The 25,053-nt window shown below is 37.8% G+C and overlaps 1 protein-coding gene across 3 annotated transcripts; it reads right to left on the reverse strand.

Annotated features, from left to right (window-relative positions):
* Positions 1-1,767: 1,767 nt before the first annotated feature.
* Positions 1,768-24,398, reverse strand: PEX2 (peroxisomal biogenesis factor 2). 3 transcript variants are annotated; one of them, XM_085053075.1, is made up of 3 exons: positions 24,124-24,398; positions 23,101-23,228; positions 1,768-6,359 (listed from the first exon to the last, which is right to left on the reverse strand). In XM_085053075.1, exon 3 carries the CDS (start codon positions 6,356-6,358, stop codon positions 5,426-5,428), a length of 933 nt encoding a protein of 310 aa, XP_084909201.1. In that variant the 5' UTR covers position 6,359; positions 23,101-23,228; positions 24,124-24,398; the 3' UTR covers positions 1,768-5,425. The 3 variants fall into 3 exon arrangements, with proteins under 3 accessions (XP_084909201.1, XP_084909200.1, XP_084909202.1); XM_085053074.1 differs by lacking the exon at positions 23,101-23,228 and having other exon boundaries at positions 24,124-24,396; XM_085053076.1 differs by lacking the exons at positions 23,101-23,228; positions 24,124-24,398 and adding an exon at positions 23,840-24,070.
* Between the last annotated feature and the right edge of the window lie 655 nt (positions 24,399-25,053).

Consider the following 25,053-nt stretch of genomic DNA (forward strand, 5'->3'; position numbering starts at 1 on the left):
GAGAGAATTCATTCAGAGTAACCATGTTAACAGGCAGTGGACCCCAATTAAATCAGCACAAGTTTCAAAATTCTTAGCAAGTCTTCAGAGGTAATACATATCGCCATGTAAGAGTCAGTACTGCCACAAATGCAATTTACTGTCTTTGCCTGCTGCAACAGGCACTCCCCTAGTGGCCTTATCCCCAGGGAGTGTCCAGCTTCTAGGCAGAACACCCTGATCCTTCCTGCATCCTGTCTTTAGGCCACAAATGAGAACTAACTACAAGAGGGCAGGTGAGCACACTTGTTTTGGAATCAGGTACCTGAAGACTTCTACTGAACCTATAAGCTGCAACTTTTTTCCATTACGACAATGTATCTCCAAGGATTATCCTTGACACAGTTTTATTGCATCAGAGGTACCCTTGCCAATTGCACAACCTGGAGATGTTATCTTGGCACAATGAAGGACTACTTAGGTAAGGTCTTTGAAGAAGATGGCACACCAGCTACTGGCAAGTGACAAAAAGCTAGGGAAAATGATTGGACACTTTGGCCAGGTTGATGAAAGTTGGCAGGTCTGCAGCCAGTAAGTTAGACAGAAGATTGCAATGAATACAGAAAATGGTGGAAGACAGGAGTCAGCTTTCCCCCCCTCTCCTGAGCTACTCCAACATGCTATGATTAGTTTTCCATTACAGCTCTTCCAATATAGCCTAATGCAGAGCATTTATTGGACTGACAACCCTTTTCCCCCTGAAATATCCTTGAAATATGTCCTCGAAAGTAGACAGATTTGAGATGAATGGTAGCACACTGGCCAATTTTATCATACTTTGCACCAGTTTGCTCTCTCAGGAGACCCAGAATCAGAAAGATATGCAGCTAAGGATTTTGTACTTATTAAAACCTGCCTGTAAGACACAGAACTATCTGCACCTGCTATTGCACAAGTCTGCTGACACCTCCTATCTGAAACAGGTCTGCATTTTGTACGCAGTCAACAGTTTGAGAAGTCTAAAACCCCCAGGTGTGCTCTAGAGAACAGAAAAGATGACTAGTTAGCTTTAGCAGATGCTCTACAAGTATGCCTGCACGTTTGTGATTCATCTGGTCCATGCCTGAAAGGGATTCTGCCCGCAAATTCTGTCTTTTCCTTGAACGATTATGTATTTGGTCACCTTGCCAGGCTTGTGCCAGCTCCTGCTTTGGAAGTAGACTCCCCTGGAATGGTAGAAATTTAAGAAAGTGGTAAAAATTTAGGTGGATGTTTTAAAGTTGTCAGCATGTAAAACTCTCTTGGGAGGTTGAAGGCAGGCAGCTGTAATCTACTTGACCAATTCTACTAAGAGCCTGTCCTGGGAACGCGTAAGGGGTTGAAGCACCATTTTGAAACTGCTTCTGCTGTTTTGGTTATATGCGCTGCAACGTGCAGTAGCTCAGCCTACCATATTTTTGTTATTTAAAGTAAATGACTATCAGCTTTACTCTGTATCATCTCCTGTGCTCAGTTGTGCCACAATATTCTTAGTACAAGCCAACACAGCTTCCTAGCAAACACACAGCTAAGCATCACAGCTGTGACTAGTCTGCTCTAAAGAAGAAATGTGAAAAAGATAATTTGCTTAAACCTAAAACTGAAGAAAGTTTTAAAGAGAACTGTAAACTAGTTTTTCACTTTGCATTTTAGTCTAAGGAATAGCAAAGTATGAAGTAACCCATTGAGCAAGCAATAACCACCCTTCCAGAAAAACTCTCTTAAGAAAAAGGCAAACTTCAGAACCTCGTGTTAAAAAGTATCATTTATTTGTCAACTTGGTTTTCATAAGAATGACACATCCCGCATAAAATTGTATTAGTATTCTCAAATATGGACATTAATAGATTGTATTTAGGAAATACATATCTTTCATCTTTCTTCACATTGACCCTTTACTAATGTTGAGATCATCTTTGTCCATCATATCTCATACTTACAGAAAAATAAATATTTCCAGGTAAGGCAGAAAACACTATCCCTCTTATTTCTTTAACAGAATATTTTTACAGAAACTCCCACTTCTAAGTCTTCTATCACATTACTTATATAAGACCCCCTTTAAAGCATAGAGACTAGATGGAATGGTTGTGGTTTGTGGAAGTAAGAATCAGCATTCTCTGACTCCTTTCATCTGAATGCCTCCCGAATCACACCTTGAGGCAACTGGTAATTCTCATTCAAATAAAGACATGAAAAGTTTTCTAGTATGTTCATTAATGTAATTAGTCTGTTTCATTTATGCCTTCATTTTTTTTTATTTTTGATAATGAAAATGCTCCCATAGCACATGAAAACACAACAGAGCACAAAGAAAACTGGGAATACAAGGCTGTAACTCCTATCCAAGACTGAACAGAAGTTCTGGTCCTTTAGCTTTCTTAAATTCTAACCATTTATCCTTTTCACTCATGCGCATATGACTACTCACAAGTACATGCTCATGGCAGCTGAATACTAAACCTCTTTTGTTTAAAGATTAACATTCCAAAATAAATTCTATTCCCTCTACTGCAGAACCATGACTGCTGGATGTAGCAGTCCTTTGCTAAAGTAGAATTTTAACCTGAAAAATATAATGCTTATGAGGAAAAATTATCAAGGTAATTATGTATAACTAATGATCCTTTGACTAGTCTACAAATTGTCTGATTTTTTCCTGTAATAGCTTCAAGTAAAATTCTTCTGCAGCTTACAGATCACAAGACACAACAAAACAGAATTACAATATTAAGAAAAGTACATATATTTAAAGTGCTGTAAGGAAAATGCTGAATATTGATTCCAAAGTACTAAAAAGCTAAGCTGGCAGCAAGTAGTTTTTCAATATTCAAGTTGGAACCTTGGTCTTATCAATCTCAGCTGTGACTACAACTGAGCAAAGATTTTAGGAAATTACATGGTAGATTAAAAAAAAAAAGCATGGAGCAAAGGACATGGCAGATTTAAAAAAAAAAAAAAAAACTATCTGTATCTGACAAAAATAACTATTTTCCAAAATCACCTACTTCTGTGAGATGCTTGTTACCTGCTTACTTGCACAGAAAATAAAAGCACTAAACTCCCACCTTAAGATCCCACCTTAATATTAGGGTAACAAAAACTGTTTATGCCACAAGACACAGACTTTATAAACTTGGTCAATGTTACGGGCTACAAACCCAACCGAGTGAAGAGGAGGTGCTACAGAAGTAGGCTAATGCTTTGGTATAGTAAGTTGTCATAAGTTAAGTATTTAAAGTTTAATTAAAAAAACCCCAAAAAACCAAGAAAACCAAAACCCAGTAAAGTGCAATACAGCACAGCCAGCAAAAAACAGTTGTGCAACAGAGGTACTACAGTGCTGGAAACAGGTTTGGTACTGATAGTGTAACAGGGATGAAAAACAGAGTACAAGTTTTATCTGCATGAAGCTGCAAGAGACAAAAAAACCCCCAGGAAATTCATACAGCTTATGCACATCAAAACAGAGGAGGTGGAATGAAAAAGGAAGATAACTTTCTTTAAATATTCAGGAAAATAAAACATTTCTAAACAGGAAAGAAGCTCACTCCTAGCTGAGAAGGACATGACACCTAACAGCAGCCAATATAGAGAATTCACACTCTTTTCACAAAATATTGCTCTGTGACTTCGGAATAAATAAAGAGTCCACAGCAAACAATGGTCTCCCCCATGATTGCAAGCTACAAACACTGGGTTTTGGATTCATACAAATCTTAATTAACAAGTATAGTTGCAGACCAAAGTATCAAAAACACTGATGATATTTCTGGAGACAGTAGATCACCCTGATGTCAGGATTTCTAATACATTTCTTTGGGAAAAGCTATTAAGTGATGTGGAAGGACAATTCATACAAAATCCCTTCAGGATCAGGAAGTGACTCCAGGATCCTCTCCAACTGACTTGTCAGTTTTGATACTGTAATAAAGATGGATTTGCACCTGCTGGTTCTAATTGCAACAGCAAATAACAGAAATATGGCAGGCTGCTAATACACACATTTGACAGCACATAATATTGCAGCACAGTATCTGGAAACACTTGCTCTGAAGTCTCTGTTGACTCACAGAACAGTAGCAGAATTAATGACGTTTTGGGCTGCCCACCCGCTAACTATATTTAATTACATCAGATGAAAGCACTGTGTGTCACTCCAAAGATCAAAACCTAGAATTTAAAATCTTCAAACAAATAGGCTGGTGTGTTGTTTTAATCAGAATGTAAAAGAAGAATGTAATAAAACGTTTCATAAAAGTAGATCAAAGATACTCCATCAGCTGTTACCCTGCTATTTTTGCGACTGACTATTGATGATTGCCAATCAAGAACACAGTCACCATAAAGTTATTTATTCAATTTAACTGTATATGTTTTTATCATTTTAAGATTCAAAAGAGGACACAACATTTTTGTGTTAATGAGACTCTTCTGGATAAGATTTCCTGTTAGAAAAGGACAGCAATTAAAAAGAAAATAATCTTATAAAGATTAGAGTAACTGATTTGAAGAGTAAATAAATAAAGTGTTAGAACAATTAAAACATTGCAAAGCAATCAAATAGTGAAAGGAAACAACAGGAAATCTACCTATTTTAACATGTTAACATGCATATAACTGTTCGATCTTTTTCTGTGCGGAGGTGAACTCTGAGATTTGGCACCCACCTTGATGACATCAAAAAAACAAGAGTGGCAATTCCTACAGACAGAATCTTGTGAGTAAACAGTTTTCTTCAGTGTGTCTGACTCAGAAGAGTGTGGGTTACCCTGGGCAGCTGCCACATTCCCATGGATGATGGGTTTCATCCCTCAGCTTTTTAGGGAAGAAGTGGAAGGTAATATATATATAACTGAAGATCAGTAATTTCGTTGCGTGAGAAAGTTAGTTATCATCTCATTAAGGTCTAGAATGTGCACTGTTTTGCTCTCACCTTCCTTACACCTTTGGGTTTTTTTAGTGTAACATTACATTGGGAATTCCAATTTAAAATTATTCTTTAGGCATGAAAAGAACTTTCCCACTAAATCCGTCTACTAGCTAAGTTAGTAATGGCACTGTGTCTGGATAAGTTAAAGATTGCTAAGTCAAAGTTTGCTAAGTGCTTTATTCAACTGGAAGGCTCAAAAGTTTGCCAGTAAAAGTTGTTTACTGAACCTCCTGAGAATGTTGTTGTTTCTCCCATGCACCCAGAGTAAATCCAACTACATTCCCCATACCTGCCAAGTGGGGTAGGGCATTACAGCACTGTTACTCTATAAAAACCCAAGAACAGTAAAAATGTTACAATAAATTACAGTCTCCAAAATCACCATTAAGCAGTCTCCTTCCAATAATTTCTGAATTCTTCCATTAATCTCTTCAATATATATCATGTACAGTATAAAACTAAATCAACCTCATATCAAACATGCAATTCTGTCATTTCAATTTTATACTTCAACGGCTCAAGACCGTGTACTTCTGAGCCACATTTAGGACATGTAAAATACATATCAAATAAAAAGTTACTTTTAATACAGTAGTAACAAAAAACATGCGGACAGCCTATGGTATGTGGCATGGTAGGCCATTCCCCACACAGTGAACATTCCCTGCAGTGAGCTGCTAATGTGTTTTCACTATTGGAAAGACCTGCAATAGGCAAGCACCAAGAAGAAATTTTAAGTTTCAGTTTCTGTACATTAATGAGTGGTAGCAGATATATCAAAAATTCAGCAAAGCCATGCCATAAGAGCTCCCTGTTCATGTATTCAAATCCTACCTGACGAACACTTTGCGGCTTGCAAAAAACTGACCTAATTCCTAGAATGCGTTCTGTAAGTGTTGCAAATGTTCCTTTCCGAAGAAAAAACAGAAAATTTAAAAGTCCACAAAGCTTAAGAAGTCCAGATCCAAAACTAATGCAGGCCTTAATTTTGCCAAAAGATTGCTGTTGACGATTGCTAAATAAATCATAACATCTTTCTTCAAACCATCTTCCACCAACAGTGAAAATAAGATACCACAACTTCTGGTGTTTGCTCAGAGGTTGGTATTTCTCTGTTTTAGATAAGTTATTCTTGTACTGAATATTAAGAATAGCCTGTCCCACAGTTGCATTCTTGGAATAGATTGTGAATTTCCATAATACAAGACATAAAAATGCTTTTACTTCTGGCTCAAAATGAGCCAACACCCCTGGTTTAAATCCATGAAAACAGCTGGTAAACTGGGACCACACTAGTTGTTCCAGGGCTTTGTTTAGTTCAAGAGCATCAAGTTGACTTATTCTGAGCACAGGATTCACCCTCTTTTCATTTCCAATGCTGGAGGCCATTTCTTCACGAAAAAACATTCTAGGAATAAAACACAAATAGATTTTAGTATAATGGAACACTTCCCATTTCTATTTTTATTAAAGATAACAAAATTGTAATATACCAGCAGTAAACAAGAAATAACACAAGGTTCTCAGAATATTCTATAAATATGTTATTAATATGATACAATTCCTTTCAGGAAGCTTTACATTAATATAAAATGAGTACACATTTAAATTAGTTTAAAATCTCATTCTTGAAAGAAATGATACTCAACTATTTCTCACAAACAGTTAACATTTAGTTACAGACAAGTGTTCAACATCACATAGATCTTTAGAAAAAATCTACAGATTAAATATTTCACCACATGCATTTAAAAAAAAAACATTGCAGGGCATAATGGTAATATTCAATTGGACCTTAAAATAGATCAGAAAGAACTGTGGGACTATATGGTGTACTCTGGAAAAACAGGGAAAATTAACATACTAACCAAAAATCTAGGAAACAATAATGGGGCAGACGAAGTGTTGCCATATGAACACTTCAATAGCTGCAGCTGAAAGCAACACCTTAGAAATACTAACAAATTTAGGAATTACATAAAGATATGGATGAAAATTAAGGTGGGAATGAGTAAAACTTTCTCAATAAAGGCAGTGAGTTGTTTAGAGAAAAATCATATGAGATGCTCCTAAGAAATATTCAGCATTCGGACATAAATTATCATACAGTACTTCACTGAAGTCTGCATATATTTTCTGGAGTGTTTTTGACAGGTGTGGGATTGTGCTACTTGTCACATAACATTTCCAGCCAAGATGATTAATGTATACTAGCAACTTCAAGAAATGTGTACTCCTCTTGCTCAAGCATGACTGAGAAAAATAAAAATATTTTTTTAAATGGCTTCTTTAAAATGTTATTGCATCTGGTATTCTGTGACTGAGAAAAAAATGCATTAAATTGCAAAAGCAAAATATGGGTAACACCGCAATGCAAAATTGTAGGGTAACCAATTTTTGCTTCCTTATGTTGACAAAAAAACCCAAAGTGACTTAGAAGAGGTACATTTCAGATAGTATGCAACACATTTCACTTTCTAAACCAGATTCTTTGCATAACAGACAAGTAAGGAGTGCACAGCCTTCTGGAGAAAGTATAGAAGGAGGTGCCTCGAATTCTTATTTATAAGATAAAAGTCTGTTATAACATATAAGATCACTGTGAGTAAAAGATGGTAAAAGAGTAGAGGGTTGTGGTAGGAATGGTTGCTAATGATGCCAAGAATACTAAAAATAAAATCCTCCAAATGAACAAACATTTGCTGAAACAGAACACTCCAGAAGTTTTAAAACACAGTAAAACATTATCTGTAGCTTTCCTACTGTTTTCTGTACTTATAATTGGTTATCACCGCAAGAAAATATGATTTTGACCTTAGTGGAGGTTGTATAACAGTAGTTTCCAATCAACTAAGACTACTACATGGGTAGAGCATGCAATAGCTCCACTCAGTTTTTTTAAACTCCTCCTTCCTCATTAGCAGGCAAAACATGACTGAAGGCAGTATAAGGCCACCTCCTCTGGGCAAACAGCTATGAGGTTCATTGCATCAACCCACACTGGCTGGAAAAACCAAGATAGAAACGCTGCATACCCAAGCCTGTCTCACTCACACTTAGTCTTTTCTATAGCAGGAACCAAAGCACAGGAAACATTTTTCAGTATGATCCAAACAACTTCCCTCCTCTACTTTATGATCAAAGGAGCAATTCAACCCTTACTGGATTTTGCTGCTTACTGCAAAAAAACCCTTACTGGATTTTCCAGTGCCAACGACTAGCCACCCTCCCATCCCTAATCTTTTTACTCTACTACTATTTTAGGAACCAGAGCCTTTGATAACCATCTGCTGTCACTGGTTATTCACTCATAACCCCTGAAAGTCTAATGTCTTCTTCACTTTCTCTTCTCCTCATTTCACTTTGTTCTACTCATTTCAATGTTATATACAATACCCAAAGCACAAAACCTCCTTTAAAAATGCTAGTTACTCAAAAAGGACATCTTATCAAACAACTTCCTTGATCCATCTACTATTTTCCAACATCAGTTCAACCATCTTTTCCAACTGATTTCCATTACCACAGGTGCTATGAGCAATTTCTATTGTAAGTTTCTCATAAATAAGGTAGGCTAAATCTGTACAGATTTTTTTCCCCCATTACAGCCATATTATCTAAAGAAACCTGAAAAAGTGAAGAATAGGTCATCAGGAACCTTCTGAAGACAAAGGAAAAGGTGCCAAAAACACAGGAATACAACGGATCATGAAATATAAAAGGAAGATAGTAAATTCATATAGGCTGGGAGACTGTATGACAGCATACCTGCTTTGAAAAAAAGGATGTGGGGATTCTGACAGGCAGCAAGCTGAACACAAGACACCAGTGCATCCTTGCAGCAAACTAGCATGTGTATAGGCAGCAAAGGATGCACATATTACCCTCCACTCGACTTTGGTGGCTCTACCACCTAAGTCCAGTTTTGCCTCTTTTCTATAAATAGCACAAAAGAAATGTCAACAAACTGAAAAGAGTCCTGATACTAATGCCATCAGGGAACCCCCAGCTCTGATATATGGAAAGAGCTTGAAGGAACTCAGATTGTTCAGCTTGAAATATAAGGCAGCCAAGAAGTGACATATACGTAATATTCTACTACATAATGGTTGCAGAGAAGATTAAGTCATACTTTTCTGTGAGGTGCAATGAAAGAAAGAGAGGCAACTGTGTATTGAGTCACTACATAAGAAATTTCAATTGGACCCAAGGAAACTGGAACATTTTGTCTACAGGGACTGAAATCTCCATCCCCAGAAATTCTTGAAACTTGACCAAATGATGCCTGAAACTACCTGTTTTAGCAATTACTTTATCCCCAACTTTCAAAGTAGGGTAGACTAAATGTTGTACAGATCTTCTCTGGGACTTGGAACTTGACCTTCCCATTGCCTCATTACAGAATCTAATTGATTTGTGATAATACATATTTTTTTCATGTCCATGATCCTATATAGAACTGTATTTGAAGGAAATAACTTCAGCAAATTTGTCAGAGTGCACTGGAACTTTGTATACAGAAAACAAGAACCACTTTTGAGACAAAAAGCCCAAGCAGCACAACCACTGTTTGTTAACCTTTGAAATTTTCCAAAATCCAACAAGCCTTTAAAAAAAAAAAATCAGAATCAATACCATATATACTGTTTAATGGTGTCATGTTTAATGTCTCTTCCTGAATTACTACCTAACAAATTGATTCAACTTTCAATCACGTTTATACAGACCATATGGAAAAGGAAGAATACCAAAGAACAATAAGGATATTATCTTTTAAACTATGCTTGTAACATCGCTACGTAGAAAAAAAAAAAAAACCTTTCATTTTGATGAACAATTAAGTGCTCTCAATTCAAGCAATAAAACTGGGTATTGTTCTGAAGTTCTTTCCTGCTAAGAACACTGAAAGTTTGCCATAGGCCATGGCTTTTAACTAGACCCTGCAAGTTACCTCAAGATTCTATCCACATATTTTTTATTGTGTAAGCATACTTCAGTGTGCTTAGTGTTCTGCTATCCACTGCATTTTCTTCTGAACTGATTTGAGGTTTTATTGCACTTATTAGGAAGATACTTACTTCCCATAGGCAAATATTAAAAGGGTTCAGTTTGAAATCTGCATTGTCCTATGAAAATGTCTGCAAATGTCCTAATGATCTGAATAAGAGCAACTGTCTCCTTCAGAGGCCTAAATTTCAACCTTGATTTTGCTATAGTAGGAAATTTCCCATCCAAAATTACTTCTATGTGGAGTCCTTTCAGAAATTTATGTTTTTCAGTTTGCATTGTTTTCACAGACAATAGTACTACAGCAGAAATAAATGAGAACTATACCAGCTTAAAACTAGATAAAAACACACCCTGTAAGTGTTAAGACATTTACCTTGTACTTTTTTAAATGTTATTTTTCCATTCTATATTTGGCTGAGCTACACAGAATATAGAGAATGTTGTTTTTCCTCTGTATTTTTTCATTAAATTCTATTTGTCAAAATCTTACTGATTTAACTGTTTATTTTACATTGCTTAGAAGGTAAGAACTTAGGACCGTAGACCCAGTAATGAAAGTGACAGGTATCAATGCACAGATATATAATAAACTCTATGCTTGATGAACCTTTCAAATAAATACTCTTTAAGGCAAAAGACTGCTACTTGAAAGGTTCTCCCTTTACTTTATACTGTCAAAGATATTGCATAGAAAAAAAAATTGTCTTTTTTGTCAGGAAAGAAAGCCAACCAGAAAATGCTAAATGTTCCTTTCTTAAATAACCTGTATTTTGTCTGTTTTGGTTTTTTTACCAAACAAAATAAACAATCCCACCTGCAAAGTACAAAAAAATAATTATTGTATATCACTAGGAAAAAACAAATTTCTCCTGGTATATATTAGTGCTGTTATTGAGCATTGTAAAAATTGTGAATGAATATATTTTATTTGGAAACATGTTATTGACAGAAATCTATCAATAGTAATGTGAGTATTGTCAACAGCCTGTCAATATTAATGTAATTATAATTAAGGGGATAACATGGATTTTAGCTATAATACCAAGTAACATCTCCTGCATTGCTGCTATCAATATAAGCATTATTATTGACCTGTTGTGGGACTATCAGTAGGAGATGTATTACCATCAGGCACATTTGTCAATGCATTCTGCCCACAAAAATTCTACATTTAAATTTACAGGTCTGTAAACTTTGCCTGCAGAAATATACAAATCCAAGTAACCCCTTGGGTGGCATTTTTTCCACAGGGCTTTTCTATCGTGGATGTGTAATCAAGGGGTTTCTATCTCAGAGCTACTGCAATTGCATTCCCTACTTTTCAGCCTAATCATTAGATGACATATAGACATATACGCAGAAGCCTCAAGATAATTTTAAGTATGATTCGTCAAAACACTTTTTGAGAAGACAAATAAAAATATCTTTATTAAATTTAAAACCCAATTTTTTTCCTTACTGCTTCTAATTAAAATTACATTCAGGATGTATAAGTAGAACATACCAACTTCAATGAGTTTATGATTTAATTCTTTTAGACAATCTCTTCTGTGTAAGCAAAACATGTAGTCTGAACACTGTACTTACACAGATATGGAATGGATTGCAAGAGACCACCAAACCCTAATGCAGCATGAGCTCAGGCTCAAGAATATATTGACAGGTGTTTAACTACCAAGAAACCTAATTCCACAGGTTTTCTAAGTAGTCTGTTAACAGTGTTTTATGACCTTAACGACAAACACTGTTTTTCCCATATTCAGTACAAAGCATCTTTTTTACAAATCAAGATTATTTTCATTTCACAGCAGGAAACAGGAACAAGAAAGAAGAATTTCCATTTTGCTGCACCTGCTCAAGAACACAAATCAGCAAGGGATGTGAGAGGACCCACTACCCACAGAAGATTTGCCAAACTATCTGCTTTCCTACAACATGCCTGGTATCATCCTCTAGAAAAACCAAACCAAACAAAAAACCCAAACAAAATCCACAAAAAAAGAACTTTACTTTTTTCCCAGCAGCAATTTACCTTGAGATCTACTGTATCTTCATGTCTTTTTCTTTCTGAATAATTATTGCCTGTTTTGGATTAATGTATTTTGAGTCTGCCATGTTAAATGCAGTGTTTCATATTTGCCTGCATTGTTTTTCCATCTTGTTGATTTTAGACATTCTCTCCGAACTCACCAAGAGTATTTTGGATTCAGATCTTATGTTTAAAACAATGGAAAAACAAAACCTCAAACTTTCAACCCCTCCCCTCCCCATTTGTATCATCAGTAACTTTTCTAAGTATGTGTTCTCTTCCACCATCTAACTCACTAATGCCTTTTCATGTTGACAAGGTACTATAGATAATTACTCTGTAAAAGCAATCTTTCAACTTGATGCTGATAATATCAACATCTAATGGAAATAATATTGACACTATGTTTCCCTAGTTTGCTCATGTAGGGAGAAATCCTTTATTAAAAATCAAGCTGTATTGTACCATACATTTTCCTCTTACTAAACTTGTTGTTCTTCTTAAGAAGAGAAAAATATTGAGGTTTCTTACAAACAGGTCTCACCAAACCATACTGGCTGTTTTACAATCTCTCTTCTACACATTGTTAGATACAAATTAATTGCTAAACTATTTACTCCTGAACCTTTATATGGAATCAAAACTGACAGCTTCAGTAATTCTCTTAACAGAAGAATAAAGAGGCAAAACCAGATACACACAAACCCATTTTGCTGGCTATTTCCACCCTCTGGGATATTAAATAAATAAATAAAATCCGTAGTGCCTAATTCCTCAATCATTCTAGGATGAATTTTATTAGGATTTGCCACTTGAGCACATCTATATTAAGATTCCTTAGGCTATTCTTTCTGTGCTTTGGTTCCACTCTTATTTCCTGCCTAAGATTAATTTTATGAAAGTAGCAGGTCACAATATATCTCTTTTACAAAGTATGAAGGAAAGAATCAGTCTTTGAAAGTCTGTTACTTGTTCTCTTTTCTTATTTAATAACAGATCTAGGTAATGGACTTATCCCTTTGTGCCTCCTCTTACTCAGAGTTTTGGACCCCTACATTGATTCTTGTGCTTGGTAAATTGAAACTTATTTTGTTCTTCAGAGTCATTGATTTTATTCTTACATTCCTATGCTATTCCTTTATATTCATTGCTAATCATGTTGTATTATTTCTGCCTGGACAACTCTTTTAATTTCCAGGCCATGGAAGAATTCCTGATATAAAGTCTCTTTAATATTCACTATTACATTTTAGTTTATTAACTATCTTGACACAAAGAAACAACAGGATATACATTAAAGGTAGTAATTTTTCAGCCTTTTCAACAGATCAGACTAGATTCTGCCAAGTCCCAGCATTGTGATCAATGACCCAAGCATGGGGAGGCAGTATGTAGAGTGGCCATGCTAGAAATCATATCCTCTCTGGAGATAACACTAAAACACAGCTAATGCTTTCTTCAGGAGCTACAACACATTTGGTATTGTGCATCCAGTGTTGCCACACTGAGTGTGTGTGAGAGCAGAAGAGCAAGCCATACCCTTGGTCTACTATCCCTCCTTTGATGTTCATAAAGTTAGGGTATCAACAGATTGCAATGAAAACTACCTTTCCATCCACCACAGGAATGCTGAGATGTTTTTTAATGTCGAGAGTTTACATTTTTTCTTTTCTTTTCTTTTTTTTTTTGTGAAAACGTATACTATTTAACTGCTCTTTTTGGGTATTCTCAATAGCAGACAAGATTTTAGATGCCAATTTAAAATCAATAAATTTTAAAGATGAGAAATCAAACTATACGTATTCAGTTAATTTTAAAATCTTCCTTTACACCAACTCTCATAATACAGAACATGGACCCCAGCTGCTCAAAGCCTCATGTCTTACCATTAATTCTCATCTTTTTCTTGCTTATCAAGTGTAGAGAGAAATATCCTCAGATCAAAGTCTAATTGGGAGCCCCAACTGTGTTGTCTCTTAATCACTGTAAAATTAACTTATCACTATATCATTATCTCAAATAACCTTAAAAAAGATTGATTTTGTATTACTGTCTGGATTTCTATATACTTCAGACAAATACCTATCATTTTCTAAAGAACATAAATTGATTCTTTAACTGTTTGGAGTAACTACTAACACTAATTGAAAAGTCAGTAACACACTGCAATCACAGAAACTATTATTTATTTCTTATATTTATGGGAGAAAGGACTATTTCTCAAAACAGACAATGTCAAGGAAAACACTAAATGACTGTGTAACAAATCAATCCCATAGATAAAATTAAGATCTCCACTATGGAGGTTAAATGAGCAGCTAATAAATAATCCCAGAACCCTAAAGGCTACAGTTACATTTAAACTCCAAAGACCAAGCACAAGACAAGACACACTCAAATCACAGGTTGCTTTTAACTCACTAAATTTAGATTCCATAAAGTGAGATACAGGAGATTAGCCACTGCTGAATGCCTGGAGACCGCAAGGAAACGTAACGATAGCTCACTGATTTATCTTCCATAAACCACCTGCCAGAATCAAAATATTAGGGCTTCAAGTTACAAACTCAAAACCAACTCAGAAGAGCCAGAATTGATACAACAGTAATGAAGAGCAGTAGGAAAGTGTTGCACTGTTAGGAGCTGTAAATCAGTCATTTCTGTCAGCATTTGATGGAAACTGAAAATCCCACATCAGTGTAATACATCCCCTCGATGAATGCCAGCAACCAAGACTAATATTGGCCACTGTAAAAGATACTCTGAATGTTAAAAGCTTTTATTGACTCCAGATTATTTGTCATCAGTTAACACTTTTAAAAGACAGATTATTAGATCCAAACAACCAGATCTGATAATTACATCATAACTAATATTTAAAGTACTACCTTTAAAAATTTGTGATGCTAAGTTCAAAGCTATAAAGCCTTAAAGTATATGTGTATTCCTTGTAGCATAGAAAACAGAGATGGCATCATTCTACAAACTTTTTTATATGGCTCTAATTTTCATTTATTGGAATAAACAGGAAGATAAGCATGTAACAAGTTAATGTTCAATCACTATTATTCTTAATCCCATATCCTTTTTCTCTTCTTCCCCATCTTATTTCCTCTCTTTTGTCATCCCGCTCCTTAGCACATCAAATTACAAATTCATCTCTAAAGGGATGTGTCAGTTCCGCTTATAAATTCTCATTCTCTGCTATACTAAATGAAATCTAGCTCTTGTTCATTTTAAAAAAATCAGTGATAAAAACCTGAAGTGTGAAAAACAAAGCTGCACTGTAACTTGAAGCCTTCCAAAAAACATGGTTAAAAAGATCCCTTGATCACCAAGATGCTGAGCAAAATATATGCCCAATACTCAATACTGACTCCTTTTTCTTTGGAGCTAAGTAATAGGAATTATTTGGAGAAGTGCCCTACCTTTAGTGTTTATTAAAATGGCGAAGAGAGATTTGTTTGAAGTAGTGGAACAGAATGGCAACTGTGATGGTTAATTGGGAAGAAACAGCCCCTGGCAAGTAAAGGGCAATATCTGACTAAACCAGTATCAGGAGGTGTAAGAGCAAAGCAAAGTTAAGAATCCCTTGTGCTACAAATGTAGCTCTCAGCTGCTAATGTGATCACTAACAGATGACTGAAGACTCCTGTATTTGAAGACATTTTGGGTGTGATAAGGATACGAGGTTCTGGTAAAAGGATGGCCAAGTAATACTGCAATGCATGCACAGCAGTGAAAAGAACACAAAACTTCATAAATGTGCCATCCTTTGTGTAAAGCAGGTGACACATAACCTGGTGGCAAAGGTATGCAGCTCCATTTCAGAATGGTCCAATGACAGAACATGAACACACAGTTGTCAGCACACAACTGTGGGCAGTTATGGCCATAATTCTTCCTTTGCTGGTTACTGATGCTTTGCAGAAAAGTTGGCCTTATACCTCATGCCATATGTAACATCTGAATTTCATTGTCCTAAGGGCACTGTATCTCACATTGCCTTATATATCAAGCAGAGTGTCAATCCTAAATTTATGCATTTTTCCATGCCCCTCCTTACCATTCTTCCATTCAAAACTACCTGAAAACCAACCAAAAATTCATCTAACTTAAATTCTCATTTAACAGCTCTGTTTCTCTCTTCTGCTCCTACCTGTCTGATCCATATGAATGGATCACCAGATAAGTATGGAGATGCCAGGAGGAAGATTCAGAAGATACATACAAGGGATTCAGAAGCAACATCTGCTCTATACACTCTGATACAATTTACCACAGATGACAGAACCCTGCAATTTTGCATTAAACACTTTATGCTTATCATTTGTGAAACACAGTCACTGCCCAGATTTTATTCCAACTTTCTTCTTTTTTACATACATATGCATACCAACTGCACAGTCATGAATATTCAGTGGTGCGCAAGTGTAAAAATGCTGATCCAAGTACTGCACTACAGGAACAGAAGGTCCTTTAACCTTTTATTAGAAATACTTATCCGATGAGAATGCTAAAATCTGTCCTAAATGTGTAGCTAAGTCATAATTAACCCCTGTCCACATCTGTACCAAAACGAGGACTCTATGTAAAAGCAATGTTGTTACAGACTGTATATAATTATGATTTGCTAGAGCCAATAAAGCCCTGCACAAATAAAAAGACAAACCTGTTCACTCTACGTTTTAAGTGTTGGCCTTGTATTGTAAGGCATAACTTATGAATAATTGGATCTAATTACAATCAAGAACTCTCAAAAGGTGTAAGGATAAAGAACAGTCTTTGACATACATGTCTCATTTTTCAAGCCTGCGTTCTGTAAAAACCTAAAGTAACGTAATTTTTGACAGCTATAGTTGCTGTCTCCTATTCCCCTTCTACTGCATATTATGTCCTTCCTTTTCGTACAGATTGCCAGCACTCATTTGAACTACTAGTGAACCGTTTCTGCTTGTTAAACTGGCAAAAAACCAACCTGTTTAAACTTATTTTTCTGCAGATCTAGTACACTAATGGGTCACCACAGAATCAGATAAGATACATGCAGTAGCAGTAAAAGGAACAACATGGTCAGGAAAAACAGGTAACTGTGAAACCAGCTGCCTTTGAATCTCAGCATCACACTCTTACATTCACCACCAGACAACAGCAAGATAGAAACCCAAGCCTTTTGTTTGACTGGAAGAACCGTTCTTGTTGTCCTGAAGCCCAACGTGCTGAATGTGCAAGTGTAACACCACAACACTGCAAATGCAAATAATGAACCTTTCAGCTGTCTTTCAAAACTGAAAAGAAAAAGAATTTTTTGCACCAGTCCACTGTAGGATCCATGCAGACTTGCAAGTGAGAGGCTACCCTGAATAAATAACACTATGCAATTCCTCCCTACTTTTAGCTTTTCTCGTGTGATTGTACTTGGAAGCCTTTGGCATACACAATGACTAATAGGGGTGCTGGGAAAATAAAAATGTGCTCAGTGTCCCTGGTTCTTGACGATTTTATCACTTGGCAATTATGGTAACTTTAAGCACACAAGGGAAGACTTAAACACTTCCACCACACTTCTCCTCAATCCTGTAACTTCATTAGCGTTTTAGAATCCACTGGAATGGTTGCATACATGTATTACAAGTAACAGTTAAGAAGAGGATTAATAACTTCCTTGCTAGGCATCCTGAGTTGTACACTGGTACAGCTTCTAAAATCCCTCTGCAATTCCAACATGAATTTCCCTTCATGATTTAGTTATGCCCCACAGTGTAATAGCATTATATTAATTTCCTTTACAGGAAAAGTTTTTTCTCCTTACCAAACCCCTCCTGTGATATCTTTTCTCTGCTTCTCTTCCTACAGATTAGTATTACTTTTGAATACTATTATTTTAATGTATTTTTGTCAAGATTTCTTTGAATTTAAATTTTGACCAACTCTTTTCTATCTTCACTCACAATAACAGCAAAATCCAAGAGTGGAGATAAGGAACGTCACAGGATTTTGACAGACATTGCTCCCAGACAGCTACTGATACAAACACAAGGAATTTTAGCAGCATTAAACTTGCTCCTAACGGCCAAAAACCTCCTCAGGTCCTCCCTTGCAGGAAAAGGAGGAAGTGCAGACAGACCCAGTCAGTACCAACCTCAAATTAATTTCTCTTTCTTTCTATATTGTGTATGTAATCTTTTTCCCTCTACCTCAAAGTTCTTTATTTCTCTTAATTTTCACCCTTAGCCTGAAAAATCTGAATTTAGGTTCCTTCTAAAAACAGTCTGAAATAAACTCAAACTTCCAAAGTTCTTGTATACGACCTCTAAACCAAAACATTTCTATCCCCAATCTCTGAGAGATGCATGTTACAAACAGATAGCATCCTTTCTGTTTCACTTCTCCTGAAGATTTATGAAAAGTTTGGATGTGAACTGATGATGCATGTAGATGTAAGTCAGCTGCATGGCTGCAGCAACCATTTAGCTCATTGAAGAAGCTACAGAACAGAGAGCCTGCTACCTTCTTTGTGCACATACAGCACAATCTGACTAAAAAGCCTGCAGCTTTTTAGCACAACAGATTGGCCCTTTTAATTTTATTTATTCGCTGCTTTTAAATTTACAGAGAGTGCTGTACAGTAGCTGATGAAAGCATCCTTGTTAGTTAAAATGAGAGGAACGGAAAGGGTATGACTCTCTTCAGTGGTCTATGTGAAAAAGTATGTATTCTAATAGGTGTCAAAAGGAAAAACGCCCAACCCTATCTCTTAAAAAACAAAAACAAAAAAAAAAAACCCAAGAAAAACCAATGAAAACTTCAAAACAGCATAAGCAGCCTTCTTGAAAACACCATGCAGAAGTAAACTTCTGCCTGTAATCATTTAACTGCAGCAGCAATACCGTGAGTGAGTCCATTTCCATTCTAAGTCATAAACAATACACCATCATTCAGGTTGAAAATTTAAGTTTGCTTTCTGGATGCTCTGGCAAATTGCGTGAAATTCAGATGTTTTTCCTAAGATGTTACCATTTGGGAACCAGACCCTGCTAGGGAGAAATTAACATTAAGGTATTCCAGTGAAAGACTGATTTTAATTGACAAAATTATCATCTTCTAACTGCACACACTGCATCATCCAGATCATTAATGGAGATGTTAAACAGGGCTGAACACAGTATTGACCCCTGGGGTACAACAGCAGTTACCAGCTTCCAACTAGACTTCACACCACGGATTGCCACTCCCTGTGGTCCTTCTGTTCTGCATGTTTTATGCTAACCTCACTATTTGCTCACCCAGCCCATACTTCAGCAGCTTCTCCATGAGGATGTCATAGGAGACAGTGCTGAAAACCTTACTGATGCAAGTGTCTACTGCCTTCCCCTTGTCTACCAAGCCCATCATTTCACTGTAAGAAATTGTCAGGTTGGAAGAATGGCTTTCTCTTGGTAAATCTATGCTGATCACTAATCACTTTCTTTAATGTGCCTTAGAAGGGTTTCCAAGATTAGCTGCTCCATCACCTTCCATCCTTCTGGATTTGTTGATCCCAAGGTAAAGCTGATCAGGCTGTAGGTCCCCAGTCCTTCCTGCCCTTTTGAAAACAGAAGAAACATTAACTTTCCTCCAGCCTACAGGCACTTCTCCCAGTTCCTCAGTCTCTCAGTCCTCCAGTTATTGAGACTGTCCTCACAATATCAGCCAGCTCCCTTAGCACTCAAGGGTACATTCCCAGAGCTTTATCTATGTCCTATTTACTTAAGTATTCTCTGACCTAAACCTCTTCCACCAAGTGTACATCTTCCCTGCTCCAGATTTTTCTCCATGTTCAACAATTTCTGAAGGTCTTTGCTAGCAGAGATGGAAACAAAGGTAGCCTTCAGAACCTCAGCCTTTTCCACACTCCCTGTCCACTCTGCCATGAGACCACATTTTCCCTAGTACTCCTGCTACTACTGGTGTATTTACAGAAGCACTTCTTGTTGCCTTTGACATCCCTCACCAGATTCAGCTCCAGGCAGAGTCTGACTTTCCTAATCATATCCATGCATTCTCAGACACTGTCTCTATACCCCTCCCAGGTTACCTGTTCCTGATTCTGCTCATTTATTTTTCATGTCTGAGTTTCATTATTAGCTCCTCGTTCATCAATGCACTGTTACTGGTATTTTTGCCTGACTTCGTAACTATTGGGATGGGCTGCTCTTGAGCTCAGATGAGGTGATCCTTGAGTATCAATCAGCTTTGCTGCATCCCTCCGGGGCCTGACCCTGGGGGATTCTTCCAAGTAGATCCCTGAAGAGGGTAGAACCTGCTTTCTTGAAATCCAGGGCAAAGATCTTACTTTATTATTCTTAAACCAGGTTCTCAGAGAAAGCAGGCACTAACATCAGTAACCAACTGAATAAGAAATAGATTACATTAGTTTCTGTCAGAGACCATATAGCTTCAAGGAAACATTGCTAAACTGACAAACACAGTGAACTTCTTTATTGAAAAAGTTATTACACAGAGAGTCTTAAAAAAAGCCATCTCTGCCCAAAAATCATTAAACACCAAAAAGGTTTAAGAAGTAAGATATCAAAAGTTTAACATAACATATCTTATTCTTCAGTTGGACTGACATTAATCCAGAACAAATTTATTTGTAACATAGGAAGAACATTTCTTATTAAATGCAGTGCTACCTCTTAATTCAAAAGTTTATGAACATTTCTTCTTATCTTGATCATTATTATTTGAGCACAACATGTTTACAAGCTATTTCAACAAAACTGTATTTATGTCTAAAGCTTATAAGTTAGTGTGAGGTGGATGCCACTTATTTGTTTCTTTTATCTTCCTGATTTCTGTTTTCACTGAATAAATGCAGAAATTCCAAGTGTAACAAGAGTTGTGGAATTTTTAAAATTTTTGTAAGAGCAGGCCATTATAACCAATAGAGAAAAAAAATGCATGGGTAATAAGGTACTTTCATTATAATCTCAAATTGTTGACTGATTTTGTCCACTGTTTAATTTACTTCAAAGAAGCTGTGCATCTCTTCCCTTCCTTGCCCCCCCTTCTCTCTGAATCTCATGGCTTTGAAACTACTTTTCATATGTTTTAAAAATTAAGATATTTCCACTATCTCGTATTTTGAACAAGTAATTAAATGTTTTGGGTTTTATCCCTGAAAGACCACGTGCATCATTACTATATCCAGATATTTGTTAATACTGGATTCAGGCAGCACTTCCTACACTTTGACCATTTATACATTGAAGAGTCATTAATTTTACACCATATTCTTGGTATTGATACTATGTAGCCATAAACATGTTTCCTTCCTTCCTACATATCCTCTAGGTATCTGTTTTTAGCCATTTTCAAGACTCACTTCAAACGACTACAAAAGACTGTTAAACAGAGAAGATAAAATGTCTTTCTTGACTTACACCACAGCCATTGATGCCAAAGAACAAATGAAGATCCTTGAATTAGTAACAGTGTCAAAAGCTATCAGAGTATAGAAATTACCTTTCCCACTCTATTCTATGAAGGGTTCAATCAAGACTTTATACACTAATAATATCTGTTTGAAAGTTTTAGTTTAACTTCATCTAGTCCATTATAGGAACATTTACTTTCTACATGTCCTGGGATCAAAACCTTTACCTTAAGTATCAAAACCTTTCTGTGAGTCACTACACTCTCCAATGAAATTAAACCTACAGGCTTGGGGTGGGTGAATAATAAAATCATCTAATAGGAGACAAACAGAGATGTCAAACAAACAAAAAAATTCCCTCCCAAATCCAAACACCCTCCTTGCATAGAACAGACATTCCATAGTTCTATCCTAATCCCTAATACTCCACAAACATGAACTGAGGCATACCATTCTAGCTACTTGGGAGCCTTTTACTAGGTGAGTAGATTCAAAATGCATCTGAAGGCCCATTACTAAGAAATTAATTTTTTAAAAAAATAAGCTCAGGACATGAGATTTTATATGTTTGTACTACTATACTAAGAGTTCTAAGATTAGCTGTGAGATACCTAACCATGAACTGATTCAACTACATTTAAGTTTGCTACTATTACTTGGCAGTTTTCAACATGTAATTTCTAACAAAACTATAAAATATTTTGACACTCATACAGAGAGATGTCTAATTTTAATTATTTACTTAATTAAAAAAAGCATTAATGGGAACTGATTTCTTTTTATTTGCTGAAAAGGATGCTCTTGACAAATAAAACCCCACAAGTTTGAACCAAGGTAAGCCTAGGAGCTAAAAGAATGTAAAATAGAGGCAAAATGCTAAGCGGAGTTATTTCAATTGCCTTGGCCTCAGATTAATGCAATTTCCTAACACTCTGCACTCAATAATAAACATCCTTAATTCTTACTTTAAAAACTGCAAATATTTATACATAACACTGGGGTTTCTGAAATATTGACATACACACAAACTTTTGCTACATAAAAAGGTCCCAACACCCCACCTCTTTCATACTCCCCCCAAAAAATCCAGACTGATAGCCAAGAAAGAGGGTGAAATATGTAAGATCCTTGCAAAACCCCATAGACAATAGCTTTGAATGTATTCCACTTCCAATACATAGACGCTATCAAACACTCTACAATATGGAGAACACTGCAAGCATCATAGTAATTAAAAGTGTAAATCACAAAATCCTAGAATCATCAAGATTGAAAGAGATCTTCAAGATCAAGTCCAACCATCAACCCAGCACTAACTCCAAAAAATATTCTTACTAACACCTAATGCTAGAGGCACTAGAAACCAAAGTAGACAATCCAATACTGATGTGATCATCTATTTCTGTACTTATTTCCAGAAGAATTAAGATATAAGTGTCAAATCCCTCCAGTATTCTTGATTATGTGCCCTACTAGTTTATTCAATTTTCACCAAAAATTAAAAAAACCCCTGCCCTTTCAATGAGCTAATTTATACATCTTACAGATGTGAATTCAACTCCATAGCAAGTAATGGAAATTGATGACTTCATGCAGTATGAACAAACATTAAAAACAACAACAAAAAAAAAAAATCAGGCATGAATTTTTACTCCCCTTAATAGCTTATTTACTACTCTAATTAAGTACCAGCAATGACACTTTCAGCTGTTTTCCTGCTAATCACGTCATTAGATAAACTAGCCTTGATGGACATCCAAGAACTGAAAAAGAAGCTGCTGCTGAGGAGGAACTGCAGCAGAAAGATGAAAAAGAATCTGTAAAAAAAACCCACTGATAAAACAGATCTTCAAAAAGAATGAAAATAGCATTAGTCTTAAAGAGAAAACTTTATCAACAACTGTTGCTGAACTGTATGTCAAAAAAAGCTCCAAGTAAGTATTCACTAATTTCCAATAAAGGAAATGGCAAAGAATTATAAACTTCAGTACAAACTTCATCATTTAATACAAATTTTAGTCTTACTTCATCTTTAACCTTAGTGAACATCTCCCTCACACTGGCAGGTGATAGATCATACAAGAAATATACAGTGATGTGGTTTCCAGAATGGACCATGTCATAAGCAGAATTCGTCTCTCTGTCAAAACATATTGGCCATTCAGTACAAATCCACATTTGTTTAGTGGTGAACCACTGGTTTGTTACTTACAAGCTGCACAAAACTGGATTAACAGAAAGTGGAAAGGTGCCACCCTCACCTTTAGATTTCTTTGCCACCTGTAAGTAGGCAGTCAGAGGAGAGACCCTTAAAGATTATAAATGTTTCACTCTCTCAGCTGATATCAGAATTCAGATGATAATGTCCCTCTGACAGGATATTTTGCCCTTTCCTTTTCACAGAGGCTGTCACCACGCTCCGTCCCACCTTAGCGCACACGCCTGGGCCTAGCTGGAAAGCTCCCCGTCTCTGCACGCTGCGGCAGCAGGAGGCTGAGCGCAGTGAGACTCACGGAACGGGGGCGACTGGAGAGCGCAGGAGGCCAAACACAAGTTTTTGTGAGCACGGCCTGCATGAGAACCGCGGCCTGACCCACAGGGGCTGCCCCGGCCTGCCGGGCCGCGGGAGGTGCCTGGCTGGGCTCCGCCGAAGGCCACGGCCCCCGCCCGCCGCAGCCGCTCCGGCTCGTCCCGCCCCGCGTCCCCGCTCACCTGCGCCGCTGCCGGGCCCAGTCCTCCGCGGGTGCGCCAGGCGCAGCCTCGAGCCTCCCAGCGAAGCTCTGCGCGGACGGAACCCCCTCGAGCGCTCTCCCCTCACCCGGCCCGGCCCGCGGGCACCGTCCCGCCAGCCGGGTCACAGCGGCAGCTCCCGCTGCCCAGAGCGGCGGTCGTACGGACCGCACCGGGCCCGGCCAGCGCCTGGCGCGGCTGCGCAGAAAGCGCTCCGGGATGGCGCGCAGGAAAGGCCCTCCGCACGGCGGCCGTGCCGAGGCGGGTCGCGCTCTGCTTGACTGACAGCCCGAGCAGCAAATCGATGGCCCGGAGAGAGGCGGAGCAGCCAATGGCGGCGGCGGGGGGCGGGGCGGCCCCGGGGTTGGCGCCCCGGGTCGGCGGTGCCGGTGGGACTCCCGCAGCGGTGTTCCCGTTCGCGGCCGGGGCAGCTCCCGGGGCAGCTCCCGGGGCAGCTCCCGGGGCAGCTCCCGGGGCAGCTCCCGGGGCAGCTCCCGGGGCAGCTCCCGGGGCTGCTCCCGCGGCTGCTCCTGCGGCTGCTCCTGGAGCTGCTCCTGGAGCTGCTCCTGCTCGTCCGGGCCGCTCGTGTGGTACTGAAGAGACTCCTGGCCTGGGGTGGCATGGTCACCGAGCAACTTGGAGTCGAGGGCAGTCTGGGGTGGAGTCCATGGGAGGCGGGAGGCCTGTGGAGCGTTTACCGGCAGGATTCACGGGGCTGTGAGGAGAAACAAGCAGACTTGGGAAGTAGTGAGGCAACAGCCTAAACGCGCTGCAGGCGGTATTTCTCCAGCAGTTGCACTGTTTGGCACGTAGTTGCTCGGTTGGTTCCTGGCATTGGTGTCAGTCAGCTTCTCCCTCACGGGCTCGAAACTTTTTAGGTGATTCAAGAGTTATTATTAAGTTGTTTTGTAT

The sequence above is a fragment of the Lichenostomus cassidix genome, chromosome 2 (genome assembly GCF_008360975.1).
Source record: "Lichenostomus cassidix isolate B80296 chromosome 2, HeHo_3.0, whole genome shotgun sequence".
NCBI classification, from domain to species: domain Eukaryota; kingdom Metazoa; phylum Chordata; class Aves; order Passeriformes; family Meliphagidae; genus Lichenostomus; species Lichenostomus cassidix.